The following is a 20,804-nucleotide window of genomic DNA, read 5'->3' on the forward strand; positions in this document are numbered from 1 at the left end:
ATTCAGGAGAAAGATTTGATTCTTAAATAGTTTTTGTTATATTTCACGATATCTATATTTTTTCTCTTTAAATGTCAATGGAATCAAAACTTTTACAGGTTTATTATAAATATAGAGTTATACAAACATGCCTAGTCATTTTCTAATAATTAAAAAAAAAACAAAGTTATAAGTCGTTGTGTTGAGCATATCAATTTTGAAGCTACTCTTTGAAATGTGGTCTGCTGGTGGGTTTCAATTTTAAATCGATTTCAAAATTGTATAGGTTCTTTGGTGATGAGTAAAATTTTTAATTGTATCCAATATTATACTTTTTTAATTGTTATTGTGTATCAAATATATGATACAGGGATATTATGTGATGTCCATTCAATGCTCTTCGTCTTAAGTTCTAAATTGTATATAAAATATTAATTACACAGTATGATTATCAATAAACGAATACATCACTTAATAGTCGTATAAGGATTATTTATATGATGTCATAATAACATAATGAAATATTGCGTGCTTTTCAATGAGACAACTACCAAACATAGTCCTAACGAGCGCGAAAGCAATCATAGGTTACATTAAAAAAAGAACAACATACCAGCTAAAAATAACTGGTCTTATGAATAACAAAACAATCAACGAAAACAGATTGAACATACAGCAACCTGTAAATCTTATTTCTGACTTATTGATGATTAACTCGCAAACATGTCTATTCGTTGTAAACACAATAACCTGATCAAATAAATGAAGTACATGGCAAGCAAATAAAACATCAAAATATTCCGTTCCTATCAAAGACCAGATTAAAAGTCATTGCCATATATCACCTCCCTTTAATGTTGTGTTTCGATTGGCAGAACCTGTTTTTATATACTTTGAAATGATTTATAATAGTTGATATGTATTGATAAAATACAATAAAAATTGGCTTTTTATCATATATATTTCTTTTTGAATCAGAAGTTGAGTAATTAATATCCTCCATACAGATTTTATATTGTAAGAGAGCTGATACATAAACTATTTTATCACAGAGTTCAGATGAAGTTCGTGTATAGAAAAATTGGTAGCGTATAGAATAAAAGAAAAAAATGTTCAAATAGTAAATGTCATCTTTTACAACATGCCGAATTGTATCAAAGTTTATGCGATTCGGAGAGTAGAAAGGGACAGTTCACCACCACATATCAAAAATCATGATAAAAGATATGAGACAAATAACTTAAGTTGAAGAAACACAAACAACAATTGAAAATATTTTCTTTAAAAACCCGAGCAACAACAGTGAAAAATTTTAAATAAAGAAGAAAGCAAAAAATATTTTACGAAATGTGTTTTGAAAACGGTTTATGTTGTTTTTGGCTGGATAGTAGAAGACGGTTTTTTAGAATATTCCAGTTACTAGTCCGAGTTACTCTGACGTAAATAGGCTGTTTTGCCAGACAAGTTGGGGCTTTGGGTAGTCAGAGCTCGTCCCATATGTGCCAATCCAAAATAGATTCGCTGCTTCGTCGCTTCTGGTGCCAACAAATAGCTTGGGAATTATTCAAATTGGGTATTAATTTGATCATCTTTTATTTATCTCATCATTTATGTAAGCTTTCACAGTGACCCATCGATTCAGACATTTTTACTTTTATTTCCATAAAGGATGGCAGGTAGGTCTGGAACATATATATTAAGTTGGTTATGTCCTTATTACATATTTGCCTTTGAGGCTATAACTTGCAACAATTCAGATGCTTTTTTCTGTTGTATTGTTCCACATATACACTATCTTGATTGAGGAATCTTAATTGGAATAATCACGGTCATGGTGTACATGTTTTAATTAAGCGTAAATGCATAGCAAATTTTCTAGATTACCTTATTTCCGGTCAAAAATCGATCAATGACATATTAGACCAGTTATCTGCTGCTTGTACCGTGAGTCAGGAAATCGTCAATAAATTTCAGATACCTTAGTTCCGGTGATAACTGTCCCTTTGGTGTCTTTCGTCTTTTTTGATTAGCTTTTTTATCTCACTAGAGCAACGACCACTGTAATATTTTGAAAATAAAGTCACACAGATGATTTATATGGTAAATTGTTTTTTTCATTATTGATGGCTGATGATTTTCTCCGAATAACAATCTGCGGACGTGGTAATTTATATCAACCGTTTGTTAATCAGATAAAATCTTAAGATTTCGTCAACTGTTTCTAATTTGAGAACATAACAATTATACTCTGATGCTCATGCCACACTTGCAACACAGTGTCAAATCCAAGATCGGTTGCAAACAAAAGTTGTGATTCCTTATTCAATGGGGTCTGATACTTTGATGATAAATCGTTGAAAGCAACTGTCATAATTCAAATTTTATTGATATTAAACGGAGATTTGGTAGGCTTGCCAATGATACATCTATGAAGTTGGTTATACAAACTATAAAACATTATTTCAGATTACAGCATTCAATAATGATCGAAAACCATACCGCATTGAATAGCTGTAATCAGTCGGGGCATGACACGACAAAATGTTAAAGAAAAAAAAGACTTCCAGGACGACAACGGACAATGCTATTATCACAATGTCACCAAAAGACACTATAGAAACTAAAGAATAAGCAACACAAACTACATAATGCAAAATCCAGAACGACCTCATGTGCTCCAATTTTAAATAACTCGCAAATTAAACGATGTTTTCTCAAAGAGTGAGGGTTCTGCTGGATGGCAGTCAATGTCAGTGTTTAAGAAAACATTGATGTGACCTATTAAAATGAAGTTTCCAATTGCATTTTTTTCCCATTAATTTCTTTGCTAAAATATTTTAAAACTTAATCCTGCAAATTTATTGTATATGATAATTGTTTTTGTTTCAATTATTTTCTTCTATTACATGTACCTGAAAAGTAGAGTCATTGACCTGTGTTACCCTTATTCCGTCATGAAATCAATCAATCAATGCGTAGATAAAAGTATCGTTATCTGCCGCTTATGTAAAAGAACCTTATATTTTATTACTTCCGGCCAGAAATCCTCACATACAGTGAGAGATGTTTCTTAAAAGATACAGCTCTTTATATGCACCTTTAATTTAACAGATATCTTTTTTTAATTATTGTCGTGTTATTAATGTCCAAATATATCGAGCATGTCCAGGACTATGGCCTGATTAAACTCTGTAGCTGTAACTAGAATGTCGGTATCTACATGTTTGTGCGTTTCCAGCTTCCTTTATAAGTTCAGCTAGGATAGACTTTTCCCTGACGTTTAAATGTGCGTACTGCAAACCTCTTACACATAATTTCGCATTGCGTGACAATTGATCTATCATAAAGTTAACGTTAGATTTTAAAATGTAAAATGTACTTTAAATTATATCATATATTTTCAAATATCTTTGTATAAATATGTGGAACATGTTGTTGTAGACTTTAACTAAGTACTTGTACGTTCGATTAAGTATACTCAAGCTTATATGAATTGACAGATTGATTGAATTCAATAAACTTATAGTGGGTATCATTAGTATTAATAATATTCCAAACATTTAATTTTGTAAAGTCATTGATTAAAGGTCTTTCATAAATGTCAGTATGGAATTCAGTACCATGCGAACTCCGGAGTTTTATTACATGTATATGCACAAGTACATTTATATTATAAACAACATGTAGAAACGTCCAGTTTATGAAATCATAAAATTGTGATCAAATCCATGATTGCCTACAATGTATCCTTCAGGATATTTAAAAATATTTTAGCTGTTTTTTTCTACCTACAATATTCTAGGTAAAATGTTTATGTACCCAAAACGAAAACAATACTACATAACTTCTGGCAGTAGAAGTTTTTTTATATTTTTTATTTGTCATCATCATTCACACAAAAACCATAGCATTTAAAATCAAATTGTGGATGCATAATACCTCACTACATAAAGAGCACCATGTGTCTGTAAAGGAACATTCATTTGCAGCATTTGAAGGGTCAACTTTTTCTAAGTGAACCTTCTAAATACGTTTTAAAATTATCAACGGTCGGTACTGAAGCACTGGCAAATGAGTTGATGAAAAGAGCTACATTTGAATGAAGTTTGAAAAAGACAATAAAGTAAGCGTAAACAAGCTACAAATATATACATCTGTTTTTCTTATCAAACTGTAATGAAGTGTATTCGAAGAAGTCATTCATTTTAATAAATATATATATCAAATTGAATTGGAGGTTCAACAGCAGTTTATGTTACTTATATATACATCCGTTTTTCTTATCAAACTTTTATGAAGTAAAATCGAGGTACATGAAAATATATTAAATTGCGAAGTTCAACAGCAGTTATTATTACAAATGCATACATATGTTTTGTTTTTTCTTAAGCATTAATGAAGTGAAATAAGCATTCATTTCATTGAAAATATATATTCGATTGAAAACGAGGTTGACTAGCAGTTCATTGTCATTTAAAAAATGGGAGAGTCTGTGTATTATTAAATATCGAAATACCATTGATGAGAAGTGCATGGAGATTATATATTAATGTTTTTTCAAAATTAATTACAATCATATCAATATTCCCAATAGAACAAAATAACAAAAAGATGAAATAAAATTGAAAAAAGATATTTCATGATATATATTTATATATCAAAAACAGAATTAGTTAAGTAAATAATTTGTATGTTAGATCACAAAAATAAAATCGTACATACATGACATAACTCATTGACTGTTGTCTCAACAAACTAGTGTAGCACTAGCTTGTAAAAAACATTGAGGTTTTGAGTTCAAACATCGCACTTGGCAGGTGCGATCGACACCAATTCTAATTGACTTGGATTATCAATTTTCCTTTTTGGAGTCGAGCGCATTTGCCTTATTTGGAATTTGAACTCATAACATCAGTTTTGACATTGACCATTTATTTGAGGTATAAACGCAAACCATTATTTCATTGGAATCTAATCACAACTTTTTATTATTCGACTGTTGTCGCAATGGGGGTTACCCAACATATCATGTTATATATAGACCATAATTTAAACTTTGATTTTGTCATAATATTTTAACTTTTCAAATTTTGATTTATAAATGGCTAAGTACGACAACTACACATTCAAAATCCTTGATACGCCAAGCTGTGCACGAAATATTGACGCTCTATGGGGGAGTGATACAAAATTAAAATGTAAAGACATGCTAGTAATTATAAATGTACCAAGATAACGCTCAGTACTTTATCTTTGCTAAGATATTGGTACTGTTTAAAAACGTTAATCACTCAAATGACATGTATATTTCATTTAAATTTAGGTTGATATGATTAAGGGATATCATTTTGCATTCGCATAAAAAATGCAATATCGCTAAATTATGAAATTAAAGTTTTGACACGCTTAAAAATGCTTTTTGTTTTGCATGTTCGATGTTTTTTGTTTGTTTGATTTCTATCTTAAATGCAATGACAGCCGATAAAGAAACTTATTTTAATTAACTAAGGCAACAGGTTTAGCTCGACAACAACATATTCTTTAAACATTGTTAAACGGGCTTTAGCTGTCAAATTCATGGTCACCGATTTGACTCAAATTTTCGTATTTTATTTACAACAATGTAAAACATTTATCCAAACTATCAAAAGTGTGAAATAAAGAATTTACAGAGCATAGAGTCAATAATATGTAGTTTCGTTTCGTGTGTATTTTAGTCTAGACTCCATATAATTAAATATCGAGTTGACCTCAAATGACCATATAAGCGATGTAAACATAAATATACTAATGGTTAGATATAATTAGATTACGCCAACAAGTGCATTTGAATTTTTATAGGTCTGTTATTTTATAGATTAAAACTATATTCTTCTCGTCTTTTTCACATGTAGAAGAAAGATTTTTAGTTGATCGAATCAGTCATCAAATGATTTACCTTTGTTTCACTTTCAATGTTGACATTCCTTTCCTTTGAATAAACAGTACACGTACAAAGCATGCGTTGTCCATCTCTAGTTTAGGGGTTAAATCAATTTATGTCAAAAATTTGAAGTTCATTTGTAAACTTCAAACGTAAGAAGAACAACCAGGTATTGGTTTAGGCTTAGGCTTTTCATTCTCTGGAATAGATTACCTTAGCTGTATTTGGCAAAACTTTAGGAATTGTTTGTCCTCAATGCTCTTTAACTTCGTACTCTATTTGGCATTTTTAACATTTTTTTATTCGAACGTCACTGATGAGTCTTTAGTAGACGAAACCTGCGTCTGGCTTAAATATAAAATTTTTATCCAGGTATCTATGATGAGTTTATTTGCCTTCCTTGAACAATATATATCGTCACATGCATATCTATTGAAAAAAAATACATTTAAACAGCAGGTGTAAATATATCGTGACAGCCGAATAAGACTACTGTATCAATTGATTGATTGGCGTTTAACACCAATTTCAGCGTTATTATGCTATTTCCTGCAGGTAAGTTTTTATTGGGTGAGGAAGTCTGAATGCCTAGAGTTTTGTTAAATTCATTATACCAAGTAGTTTAGTAAAGACATGTTTTAAATTCGGACGAGCATGGTGAGGGAGAATGCCAAATCAGAACTTATGACTTCATCAAGAAAACCGACAATCCCAGTCAATCAAGATAGAAATCGAGCGCACCCGCCACGTGCAGGATTGTTCATAGTACCTCAAATTTGACAGTCTATTGATACAGTTGTTGGATTACTCAGTATACTCGGCCACCGAGAGACTAGTAATATAACACATATATTATAATGAATTAGGGTTAATGTACTTGGCTCAACAGGTAATAAAATAATAAATTGTTAACTATGTTCTTTCCATCCATTTAAAATTCGTTTAGTTTAAAACTATTGAAGATCAGGTATTTTATTATTTGAAAAAAAAAGAAAATCACAAAAATACTGGAATTGGAGGAAAATCAATTCGGAAAGTCCATAATCACATGGCAAAATCAAATAGAAAAACGCATAAAAAACGAAAGGACTAGAACTGTACTCTTGACCAATTACTTTGAATTTTCACGGTTAGTTTGTTATTGATGTACAACTGTATAACAATATTCTTTATCGAAGTCTAGCTGATACACATATTTGATTAAATCACATTCTCCCTCACCATGCTCGTCCGAATTTAAAACATGTCTTTACTAAACTACTTGGTATAATGAATTTAACAAAACTCTAGGTATATGTTTAGTTTCTCGAAATAATTTTTCTCTTTTTCAGCAAGCAAGGTTTAATTACATTATAAATCAACATATTATAACTACAATATTTACGACACAAACATAATTGTCTAATATAATACATTTAAATAGAATGAATTTAAACTTGATATTGTGATCATACATCATAATGTGACAAAACTGAAAACTGACTGTCGTAGTTACTATGAGCACTTTCGATGAAATGACACCTTCAAATTTTCTTTTTATACTATAACGACACCCCACCATTTAAACCGCCAAAGTATTTTGCGTGCATATATTGTCCATGTATATTTATAACCAAAATCTTGAAACACGTTTTACGTTATAGTTTTCTATGTTGTGTCTTGTGTACTATTGTTTTTCTGTTTGTCTTTTTCATGCTTAGCCATGGCGTTGTCAGTTTGTTTAAGATTTTTGAGTTTGACTGTTGCTTTGGTATCTTTCGTCCTTCTTTTACAACTACTCTCATCAGTTTTAAACTTGTGAATATCAAACTGTAACATAGACGAAAACACCAAGTCTAATAACAAAGACATTAAAAAATAGCTTTACTAACCATGTATACAAGTATGCAGCCCCATCCAGTCAGAATAGGGATTTTACATTTTTTATTCGAGAGAGTATTATACTTAATTTACTTTTAAACATTCGCAGCAATAAGTTGAGGATTTAGTGCAAAGGCTAGATTTCTGCGCCTGTTAAATACAGTTTTCACTCATGTGCCCGTGTAAGTACAAATGACCTTAGTCGTTATCCTGGACGACCTCTATTAGAAACCTATATATGGTATGCATTGTTAATTTGTTATCGTCTTGAACATTCATGTTATATATTTACCATTGGACGATAACGAACCAACAATCAATCAGCCAATCTAGCCACGTGAAACTGATTCCAATAGAACATTATTAATTTTAATCAACTGATAACAGTTGAAATAAATTAACTGTTGTTTTGTGTCTATGAATAATACAAGAATAACAAAAAATCAGTAATCGAACTTTCAATTGTATCTTAAAACGCGTTGTAATTGACTAACGACAAGCGTCACCATGTAGGGTATTGTCCAAAATGGGAAACAAACAAGGGTTGTTCATCAACATTCGAGATCAACAAACGTCAAGCTTATATTTTTAAAATTTTCAGAAGAGAAGTTCGACAACAATAATATTTAGACTGTTTACTAATATTTTCTCTTGTTATTACAATATTACATTTAAAATTGTACATAATTTAAATTTAAAGAAATAAACATGCCGGTCAACATATTTTTTCACATGAAATAACAGTGATTTTTATATGATTTATAATAACAAACACATTTTCACCATATTTTAAATGTAAATTTAAAACAACATCAATCAGCTAATGTCCAGTCAAAATAAACATTACTTTGACTTATATTTTATTAAAGTATTACATTTGAAATTGAACATGATTTCATTTTAAGAAAATAAACATTCAGTTCAACATATGAAATGGAAGTAAATTAATTTTTATATGATTTCGAATATCAAACATATTTTACCTTATTTCAAATGTAAAGCTAGAACAATTGCAAACACGTAATAATCCATTACTGTGATTCAAATCTTAAATCTGAGAAATCAACATTTCGGTCACTGAATTATGTAAGGAAACATTTAGACAATTTTTGTTATAAAAATAAGGAGATTTGGTATTTTTGAAAATGAGACAAAGTTTAAAAGAAGTGAATGTAAATCGTCTAAGGTAGCAATAATGCCTTTAGCAATGAGAAAATCCACACCGTTTTGTGTGATAAAACATCACCCACATTAACAATACGAACCAGTTCATGGAGAAAACAAACGGTATAATTTATAACAGAACAGTTTACGAAAAAAAATATGAGAGGCATACCAACGACTACCAATGAACTACAATGTACGTGCCTCTAACTTGGAAACAAACAAGTGGCGGGGTGAGACATGTTTTATGAGCACTGTAGTCTTCTCTAACATTAGATGTTGCGATCTGCTCGTAATGTGTTTCATGTTTAGGACATCATCCACATAATTTGATTTTGAGATGGTGAATGCTGCTTGTTTTAATTTCGACGTTCTTTCAATCATTAAACAGGCATTCTGTTAAATAGCAATAATGTAAAAGAAGAAAATATATATTGTGTCATTATCAAACAGTTCTTCAAATCAATAAGTCTATTTACAACTTGAGCATCACTGACACATAGCGATGACAGATACAAACACAGCTTTCTGCTTGGTGATGCATTAAATTGGCGTTATTATCAAACAAGATATATATATAGTATTAAAACCCGGAAGAGTTATTAATCGACTGTGTTGAAGATTGCTAGTACATTTTATTACTAGTTCAACAGGTGTCAATGTCCGGTTTTTGTTTTGTTTTGTATAATGTTTGTGCGTGTATGTAATTTTTCAGTTTCGTTGTTTACTTGTCTATTCCAAGGTATTATTACACACGGCTTACAACAACAACAAAAAAAGACAACGAACATAGTATGAGTACTCGCAGTTATACTGAAAGCGTATTTAATGTAAAGTTTTAACTAATTCATAATAAAAAGTCATATTTTCACAGACTTACACACCACTTCCTGTATTCACAGCTATCCATTGACTAAATGTGATCCAATTGTTTATATCTTGGTATACATATACTCTAATTTTTAATGTGTTAGTTAGATATTTTTCTCATTTGTTATTATATCACAACTCCATATTTGATATAGATTTCAGTATATTATTTGTTGTGAAAATAAAAGTAACACATATTTATAACCTCAAATCAAGTACAAATGGACTCGCAAAAGAAATTTAATTCATTATATTTACACAAACTAGCTAATAGATTGCTTATTCATATCATTGTGGAATTTATTGAAATTTTATATATCACCCAGCTCTTCATAGTCATAGTTTCGACGAGTCCTAATTTCTGACTTGAAAAAAGGCCAATGCCAAAAGTCACATCGAAAATAAGACGACAGATGCAAAAAAAGGAGACAGTTATAAATTCAATGTCATTGTAGAATGTATCTTATCTTTATTGGTTAAATTTCGATAGATTTTCAATTGACAAGCACAACTATTTGACTTCAAAAGGTTAAGGCTAACAAGTTAGGAATTAAAAAAACTCAAGAACAATAGAACAAAAATGATAATAAAGATTGAAGCGTATTTTCCGCTTGAGATATTAAATAATGACGAATGATAAGTATTTACCCCATGTAGTATGCTTCCTTGGGAACTAAATTCAACGGAAACCCCGATCCGAGTTAACTTGATAAAGGTATTAAAAGGTTAACAACTATACGTATTTTCATTAACAGGCTTAACATTACCCTTTTGTAATTCCAGAACTCTAATAATTTTAACATATATAAAGATCGTTTCAGAAGTTGAATTTATTAATTGGGGAGTTTACATTATTTGCACATACACACACACAGGTTGTTCGTTTATATCAGTAGAATAATTTATTGAACTTTTTAAGGGTTAAAATTATGTAGTATTTGATCGTTTATCTTAACCTTTACGAGTACCAGTAATTGACTTCAAAAAGGGAAAGGCTGACAAACAAAAAAACGTAGATAAAAAACCAAAGAGACGAAATTTAAATTGAATATCATTTTTTGATTTGTTGAATCTTTATAGGTTATATATTACAGAGTACTATATCGACGATCTCGACGAGTACCAATATTTGACATGAAAAAGGGTAAAGCTAACATTTAAGTCACGTAAAAAATAATACAACAAAAGGGGAAAAGAGACAAATATAAATTCAATATCATTATATCATGATATCATTTTGAAATTCATCAATCTAGATTGGTTATAAATTACATAGCACTAAATCTTCAATCTCGATGTGTTCCAATATTTAACTTAAAAAATTTGAAGGCTCACAATAAAAATATGTATTTGTAATGCAAATTTAAACGAACACAATCGAACTTGCTAGGTTATGTAACATTTTTGGTATGCGTATGTTTCCAACGCAATACATGTAAGACTGCAAGATAATTGTTACCTCGCATGCGAATACTAATTCGTACTCTTCCCACTTTTGGACGAAGCGTATAAAGTTTAAGTGTATGGTCTTTATGTTGTTGTAACCAGTAAAATGCATACTTATTTTGATAGGTATTTAAACAGTTTTTTACCGTGTCGAGATTTGTACAATATTACATGTCAAAATGTGGTTATTGTATATATTTTTTGTCTACATAGGTACATTGTATGTAATTTATTGAGCTCATGAAGGCCATTATTTAAAACAATAGAGTCCACTCCTTGCGTTTATCCCATATTAAATACACTTATATCAAATAAAAGCATTACAATGGTATATTCAAACACATTGAGTAAAAACCATAATATAGATAGATAGCTGACGTAAAAAAGATAACGTCCTTCAAATTAAGCATTTAATTATCCATTAGCAAACAAATAAAATTCCTATTTTTTATTGAATTTCAAAAGGCCATTTAGTAAAAATCTTATCTATATATTAATCAAAACATAGCCACCGTCAACATGATTGCTAAATATTAGTGAATAAAATTATTCACTCGATAGTGGAAAAGGTAGCCAATTTCCGCTCTTTTGTAAATTGTCATTCATATTTTTGTTGGCTTTTCAAATATGACATCATCGAATTAATAGAAGCAAATACCTACCAAAACAAAACTGTTATTTAATTGATAATTTAAAGCGTTTATCGTGTTCTTTTAGTAAGTGCAGTTTAGTTAGTTTTTTTGTATTGATGTGTGTGTGATTCGTCTAGAGTTCATCGAACGTTAAGCTTCGTGGAGAATTACAGCTGCACATTTTATTTCATTTCTTTATTGTTTCAGAGCTATGAGCTATTACATTTTTGTTCGAGTTTGTATTGATTGTTTATTGTTTTCTGAGTGTATATTCGACACATTTCTTTACTTGAAATGTTACATGAGCGCATGAAACGCTTGTCGCCAACTAGACAGTTTTTGACATATTTGACTTATAAAGTCTCATTACTCCGCTATTTCTCGTCAGAAATTTACATATACAAATATTTCGATAGACATTAACTGGTCAACCAAGATTAAAATAACGTTGCTTAAAATTTTGTAGTTATTATCCGACATACTGAAAAATATACTAATTTTTATAAATAAGTCGCAATACTAATACTTTAAAACGTAAGATCAGAAAATTTACAAAATCGATAGGGAACTTGTTCTACGCATCATATTTTCTAGACAGAAAAATGAAAAAAAACATTCATTTTCTATGAATGAAATAACATAACCCGGAAACAGAAATTCAAAAATTAGGTATCAACAATTCAGAAAAGTTTGATTATTTAAAGTTTGGTGAAATTGTTTTTGAGGAACCGTATAAACAAAACTGCGTGTATATTAAAAAAAATAACGTACAGTCGTTTTCAGTAACCAGGTGTCTGTTCAATTTAGATATAATAAATCATCACGATTCCCTTCAATCCTTCAACACAAAATAGCAAAGATCTGTCATTAAAACGCAATTCTCTGAGTATAATAATAAACATTAAGTTATGTCAGAATCTTGTAACAAGGATAACGCTTAGATAATGGCAAAAAAAGAGATTCAGAAGTTTTCATTCACTCATTATGTATAGAAAGAGGTTTTATTGATCGATAAACAGGTTTTATTTTTTCAACTTACTATAACAGAATGACGAGAAAAAGACAAAAGTAATATCATCAATTGTCTTCGCTTGTCAGTTTGTCTTGTTTACAAGTTTGAGTATCTAATATTCAATAGAAAAATTAACACATATCATTTAATATTTATCTCCATTTGTTTGAGTGAAAGATTAATGACAAATTAATTGTTTTAATTACAAATCTGTTCAATGTTTTCATTTTACATGTACTTGACAATCAGTTATATACCATATCATTTTTGTAAATGGTATCCGACATATTTTAATTGTTCCACTTTATAACCTGTTCAATATGTTTATTATGTTTGATCAGCAACTATGTTTGATTTTTATACATTTATTGAAATGAAAAGTACATTCACATATATTTTCTTAACGTTGATGTGCCTCCTAACGTTTTTTTTTAAATATGTTTTAAAGTATGTACTGCATCAACAAACGACAACTACTAAACATCAGATTACTGACTTAGGACAGGTGCAAAAAATGAAGTGGGTTTTTCTACATTTGAAAATGCCTGTACCAAGTCAGGAATATGACAGTTCTTGTCCATTCGTTTTTGATGCGTTTTGTTTTTTTGATTTTGCCATGTGATTATGGACTTTCCAAATTGATTTTCCTCTGAGTTCAGTATTTTAGTGATTTAACTATTTAAACGTTTTAAAACATGTTTTCATTGCAACAGACAACAGTTGAGTTAATACTATATATAATCGTATTGACCGATTCGAAATAACAAGGTAAAAAAACCATCGAAAAACATTTTGTAAAGGCTGCCAAACCACAAACAAAATAAATTCTTCCTTGTCTGAAGTCTATTTGTATATTCAGAATTCAAAAACATGCAATCTTAATTATAATTTATTCAAATAATTTTGTGAAAGTAATCAACGCATTAACAATCTTTGTTTATGTTTTGAACTGTACCACATAGTGTGTACGATCTCTGTTTCATGCAGCCAATGGATTACTTGTAATAAGTGTTAAAATGACATATATACTCAAGATAAAAATAATCTGACACTATTGTGTCTATTAAACTCCGAAACAGTCGTAAACTAGTCTCAAGTCTCGACATTGTTCTCAGACAATCACATGTAACCATCATACGAAAACATCCCTTTGTGTAATTTTAAAGGAAAGACGGCTCCATTTATGTTGCCCGTTGTCTGAGCTAGTGAATCTAAAAAAAACTTTGGTGATGTTCTAATTCGATTTACTGACTATGATGATTAATATTAAAGAAAACAATTTGAAGAAAAAGAACAACTGAAAATGTTCCCATGAAACAAAGTGTTGATCTGATGTTTAATTGATAACACATAATGAAAGATACGATTGTTTAATTCAAAGTAGAAGATGATGCGTTGCATGTCGTCAAATGCAGAGGTTCAGGATCTAACAACTCGGTCACTATTTTAATGGGTAATAGTATAATTCCATTTACCAACTGGGATGGTTACAATGGAAACAAAACATTGAGAAGGAATGAACAAACGACATTGACATGCTTCCGATCATTATATAGATATATAGACCCGTGATGAATGATACCATTGTTTTTCCTGTGTTGTCTGTTGTTAAAGACAGAGCATAAAAGTCGAACACAAGTCGGTCACTACTTTAGCGGTTGTTGTTCGAATTCCATTCACAGCTTGGAGGATGAGAATAAAGCAAAAACAATTATAAGATGAAAGAACAATTCGGAAATTGCATGTTTCCGTTTAATAGTAGTACAGTGTTGATTTGTAATTAATTGTGATAGAGTGTTGACTTGATTATAATTGATTTCATTGTTTGCAGAGGAGGATTCATATTTGTTGCTTAATGTATAAAATTTACAGAGTGACCTGATTTACATTAACAATTCGGTCAGTTCTTTGTGTTTGTTTTGGTTCGTATACATCAGTTTCAGATCCACGGATTAAATTGTAGACTGAAAACAAAATCCAAAAACTGCGAAAACATTATTCGTTAAAAACTTGCGATAAAGAAACAATGTCTCAAAGATCCATATAATTTCGAAGTTAAAGCCGCGAATAACTTATAAACTTACCATTTTTAACGAACATGCGAAACGTAAAAACAATATTTTTTTGGAACATAAAATGCTATTTTTCGTTGAATATTTTGCCTCAATTTGAATTCTTGAAAAGTATAAATTAACATGTTTTTGAAATAATAGATATTTTAAGGATTATTCTATTTTGGTCTCAACAGCTCATCGACAACACATACCATGCAAACAGTGTTTTTCATAATGTATCTTGATTCAGATTTTTTAAAATGCTCTATACTTCAACGTAAGACCAAATTTAACAGGTTATATTTAAACTGACATGGATTAGCCTAGAATATTTTACTTAGCATGGATGGATATGGTAAATACTTTAAATTCTATCATAAGAACCAGGCACAATAAGCCTTGTCAAAGCAAAATAACAAAACCCTTTCACCTCGATGCGTTTGTGGTACTGTTTAACTTATTGTGTAAACCGTCAATATTTTTGGCAGGAACACTATGGTCAAACGGATGTGCGGTATATATGTCAATGAGAAAGAAATGTAACAACCAAATGACATATAAAGGATAACAAACAGCTGGTATAGTCTAGAGTGTGGCATATCGTCGAGTCCCGAACAATCTAAAAAGCACCATATTTTGTCGAACAAGTTAATTGACAATAAAGAGGGCAACATACAGTCTGTAACATCAGGAACATGTTTAACATCGCCACAGTATGTACGTATGTGTCTGTCACAAGCCAGGGGTATGTAATTCGGTGGTATTCGTTTATGATAAAACATGTATAATGTTTTTAAATCAGTCTATATATTTAAACGGTGTTCCTTGGTAAAACCGCATTTGTTGAAATAAAAGCCATCAATCAAAAGTTTTAGGAATTAAAGAGGTTTACCGAGAAGTATAATTATTCCTTGAAATTTAAAATATAAGTTTGAATTAAATTAGTTGCCAATAATAAGTGCAATACGAAAGTTCATTTAAGTATTTCATAAACCTTTGTCAACTACTCGTTTGAGTCGTTTGTTTGGGAGAATGAACATAATTTAAAGGTCATGACATCACAGGAAATACTAGGGACATCTGGAATCTCGAGAACAACAGAAACCGATTGATCAATCACTCGACACTACAACGAGGCTATATAAATAACCAGTCTACCTGTATTGAATCATTTAAATCTAAAACTCAGGTGAAGCAAAGACTATCACCATAACTTAATCGATGCTTAAAGGAACCTACTGTAATATCAAAATTGTATACTAACATGTCTTCTCTACGACTGGATAACCGCCATGACATGGCTGCAAACGACCATGCCAGACATCACATTAAGAGACAACAACAGTGGATACGAAGTGACCAAGTGAAAAATTGGAGCAGATCTCTGTTAAATCGATTGAAGAAACAAACTTATCCAAAAAGTACGTCGTCCAGACCAAAGTCGGATGTAATCAGTGGAAATTCCGACGAGTCTTTGCATACATCATCATCGTCTTCAGAGCAACAAAATGTACTTGACTATGAATATGATGAAGAGAAAAAAGGAGCTATTGAAAAATGTATGAAATGGATGAATGACTTGCCTATAAAGTTTTCAGGACTTCATATATTAGATCCAGCAACATCTTGAACTCGGTACATTTCTCATGAGGAAATGAGCGGCAATTTTAACAAAATGAAATGCGATTGTATTTTGAAGTGCAATTTTGAAATATACTCGAGACTTCCGAAGATTTTTTAAGTGGAACTAGACTGTTTCTAGTTTCATGAACAGTGTTCATAAGACGGTTGTTGCTTTACAAAATGATTGGGCTATGCAATGTTGAGTGCTACGCAGTTTTTAGAACAGCATATTTTGCAGACGCAACAGACAGTTCCTACCAAGAAACTGTGAAAGAACTTATACGACACTCATATAGACATTAATAAGTATAGAAGAAAGAATACGGAACATTCCTCCTTTGGAGAATATTAGTGCTAATATTTCAGTGTGCCAAATATTTTTCGTTGTGTCGATGTTTCTGTATATCTTGTGTTTTTTGGACTTGTCAACCAGAATCATAGAACCTGATTGCAACTTTAGAATCACAAACAAACAAAACGAATTCTACCTTTCCTGATTTGCAATACAGTTGACTTTAAACAAATTACCATGTAGTGACAATATGGATATATGCTTTTTTGTTCGAACGGTCTTTCAAACATTGTGAATTTGTGATTTCAATGGATTCCTATTTCATTCTGGTATGTTATATTTTTCGTTCAACGACTATCGTAGTTTTTAGAAACAAATTGAAGAAATCATCCCACTTTTTATACAACTTGTTTTATTTTTGAAGTAAAAAAAAAAGTGGAATGTATCCACAACTTCTTCGGATATGAAAAAAGGATTTTTTTGATAAAAAAAACAGCCAAAAAAAAGCTAGTGCTATTCTATTTGTAAACGTCATAACAGTGTGTTACCTGTTTTTTCCCTTCTTTTGTTTATATATCATATTATATATATATATATATTTATGGATTTTTATTATTTTGTTATCCTTTTTTTATGTGATCAATAACTGTGATATTTTTGTATTTATATTTTCACACAACTTTTTGTTGATGTACATTAACCAAATTTACATGTGATTTCCTATTTCCGTTTATTTGATAAGATCTTATTTATAAGTATATCTGTGATAAAAAGGATTTTTAATTCTTATAATTGAATAGTGTGAGTTAGTCATATAAATAGTGTAATGCTCTATTTAATCATTTTAAATATTGTATGCATAAGCAACTGTATAATATTGGAAGAGTGACATTTATATTATCTATTTATTGTTACAAATGAACGAATGAAGTTGAAAATTAAATTATTAAAGGAATACAATGGATTAATTAGTCACTAGATTGTTCTTGAAAATTCTCATAATTTCTTACGATTGCGAATTTTTGGTTCTTCCCTCGCCGGGATTCGAACCCATGCTACTGTGATATCGTGACACCAAATCGCCTGCACTGCAGCCGTCCCGCTAGACCACACGACCACCGAACAACCATCGTCAAAGAACAAAGCACATATTACATAGAAAGCTATGAAAGAACAAACCGACCTGACATACATTTTGTAACGTTACAAAATACCAAACAATTAAATAAACATCATGTTTATTTCCCAAAGTCAAAATTCAAACTTTATTTATCTTATAACCATATACGATCAAGTTTGACGATAATTAGGATTAGACATCATAAAATGAATGCAGATGAAAAGCTGGTTTTATAAACATACACATGAGTCTGCGCGTTCTTTAACTGTATTCTTGTTCCTCATTCTTTTATCAGCCATGTTGTGGTTTGTGGACTGTTCTTTGTCTTTTGGTTGTTTTTCGTTTTTGCCATTGTCACTTTGTTTTCTACTTATTAGTTTGAGTATCCATTTCTTTTTTGATCTACAATATATAAGAATAAAATGAGATGTATAATATACGACAGCAACCAAACAAAAAACCACACAAAAGGCATATTGATGGAGGATTATGTCTTTCCAATACAGTACTCCTTTAAAACGAACGTTGTTTGGCAAGATTCTGTGCCTAGTTAGGATACGTATTATAATCTTTGTTCTCCCAAGACGACGCTCGTTATCAATCAGGGGTACTTATAATTACCTTGCACAGTATCTTGTTTATGATTATGTTCAAGATTCACATTAACTACTTCAAAATGCCAAATGTGCAACTCAACAAAATTGTTAAAAGCACCAAAAAACAAAAAAGCACAACAAGTAGCCTAGACGTCAATATACTCCACTGAAAAACTGGATTGTGTTTTAAAAGATACATTTGAAAATTCATTCTGACTAAAGTGAAAAATTCAGTTTTAAATTACACCATGAAATTTCGATTTATCCACTAAAACAACATACAAGAAAACAAACAACAATCTGATTTCCAATCAAAAAAAAAATGAATTTTCACTTTACTACAATTTCATCTCTTGTGTCTACATTTATATATTATAAAATATGCAAAGACTTATATTTATTTAACATATCGCCTGCCGCTAGATATCTTCATTATATAGCAAAAACTAAAATCTTATAATAGTACATTTAATCTGTCGTATTGGTAATAGAAGTGTTAAATACCTTACATAAATCATTCCACCAATTTGAAAGTTATTTAAGTTTTTTTAAATGAACCAATTATAAAAAAATTGAAAAGATTTAAGTGTTTAAAAAAAATGAATACAAGTGTATCAATTAAACTGGGCCAAGAATGTTTAACTAACTATCTTGAAGTTCATTTTCCTTTTTGCATCAATTAAAATCTTTTCAATTCCAACATGTTATCTATATATAAAGTAGAACAGAAATTAGCATTTCGAGAGCCTAATTAACATCCTATAATGTCGTCGTAAGTTAAAATTGAAATTCAATGACACTTAAAACATAAAAGGTAAGGATGAGGAATACGTGAAAGAGAATAATGAACAAAACTATCAAGATTACAAAAAAATGAGGTGCTATAATATAAAGAATAGAATATGATGGACAAAAAATATACGGAATAGAGTAAAACAACATACAAATTAAAGAATACTGAAGTGATGGACCCTCCATGCAGACCCTCATGGACGAAAGCAATGCTAAAATAATAAAAAAAATGTATATTCAATGCTAAGTACTTATAAAAATAATTAGAAACCATCAAAATCGAGGTTAGTCAAAATCTATTACCTTCCTTTCGCAGTGGTAACATAGTTACTGAAAGCTATTTCAAAGCTTATTTCATCCAATTGACCTAAAGATGTCGTTAAGATATGTCGTGAACATGTCGTGACGCTCTCTTTGTATATTGTACCCCTTTACAAAGCCGGGCAAGTGTACGTAATTAAAACACAATGTAAACAATCAACATTATATATATGTTTCAAATATCTAACTTGGCATTCGTTTTGTTGTTAAATCATTTACTGCAACATCTATCTCATATGTACATTTATCACACATAATGTCTAGTTTCTATAATACATACAATCTTTAAAACTAAAATTTTCTCAAACAGTTCATGATATCAGAAAGAAGGAATTTTATATTCAAGAAGGAACACTTGCTCATACCGTCTGTAAGATATTTCTCTCAAATTTTACCAAGAATATATCCAAGTCAGCACAATACATAAAACCCGATATCACATATCCCGTCTAGTAAAGCACAAACGCAAGCTGTAAAAGGCCCCCGACATGCCAATATAAAACAATTCAAACCACAAAACCAAAGTCCTGAATTATGTACAAAGCAATTAAGAATAGTTTTTTTTTCATTAGATTTAAACCAACATCAGGAATAAACTATACATTGTACAAAATACAACAGAGTAAAGGCACTGTTGTCTAATTTGCAATCAACAATACAAATCGAACTCTTTACAAATCCATTAGCAAGCTCTTAACAACGGCCGTGAATCGAAAGCTACTTGCTTCTTTGCATGGTTGATATGCGATTATGTTTGAATAACAAAATAGATATGGATTGATATGCTCAAAACACGTAAACTTCAATGTATCAATGTTTCACTTCTATGGCAACTAAAGTGAAGGTCTGAAATCTGGTTTGGACTATTATACAGGCATTTTTTCTATTTGTACATTTTCGTTTTCAAAGCGTTTCATCCATACTATATATTTGTTCATACAAATGTATAGATTGATAAATAATATTATGTTTAGCATGTTTAGCGAACCAAAATTTAAACTTCGAATCTTTGAAGATGTTTGGTTTTGTTATAGTAACTCAAATAAAAGAAGGAGATGAGATACAATTGTAATTGCAAATTATAAGGCTATATAATTCCAATGAAGTTGTGTTCCTTATG

At 30.4% G+C, this 20,804-nt stretch overlaps 1 protein-coding gene across 1 annotated transcript; it reads left to right on the plus strand.

The window, feature by feature from the left end:
* The first annotated feature begins 16,103 nt into the window (after positions 1-16,103).
* On the plus strand, positions 16,104-17,748 carry LOC134695960 (uncharacterized). The gene has a single exon (XM_063557463.1). It carries the CDS (start codon positions 16,205-16,207, stop codon positions 16,568-16,570), a length of 366 nt encoding a protein of 121 aa, XP_063413533.1. The 5' UTR covers positions 16,104-16,204; the 3' UTR covers positions 16,571-17,748.
* Positions 17,749-20,804: the final 3,056 nt, after the last annotated feature.

The sequence above is a fragment of the Mytilus trossulus genome, chromosome 14, assembly GCF_036588685.1.
Source record: "Mytilus trossulus isolate FHL-02 chromosome 14, PNRI_Mtr1.1.1.hap1, whole genome shotgun sequence".
In the NCBI taxonomy this organism is placed as follows: domain Eukaryota; kingdom Metazoa; phylum Mollusca; class Bivalvia; order Mytilida; family Mytilidae; genus Mytilus; species Mytilus trossulus.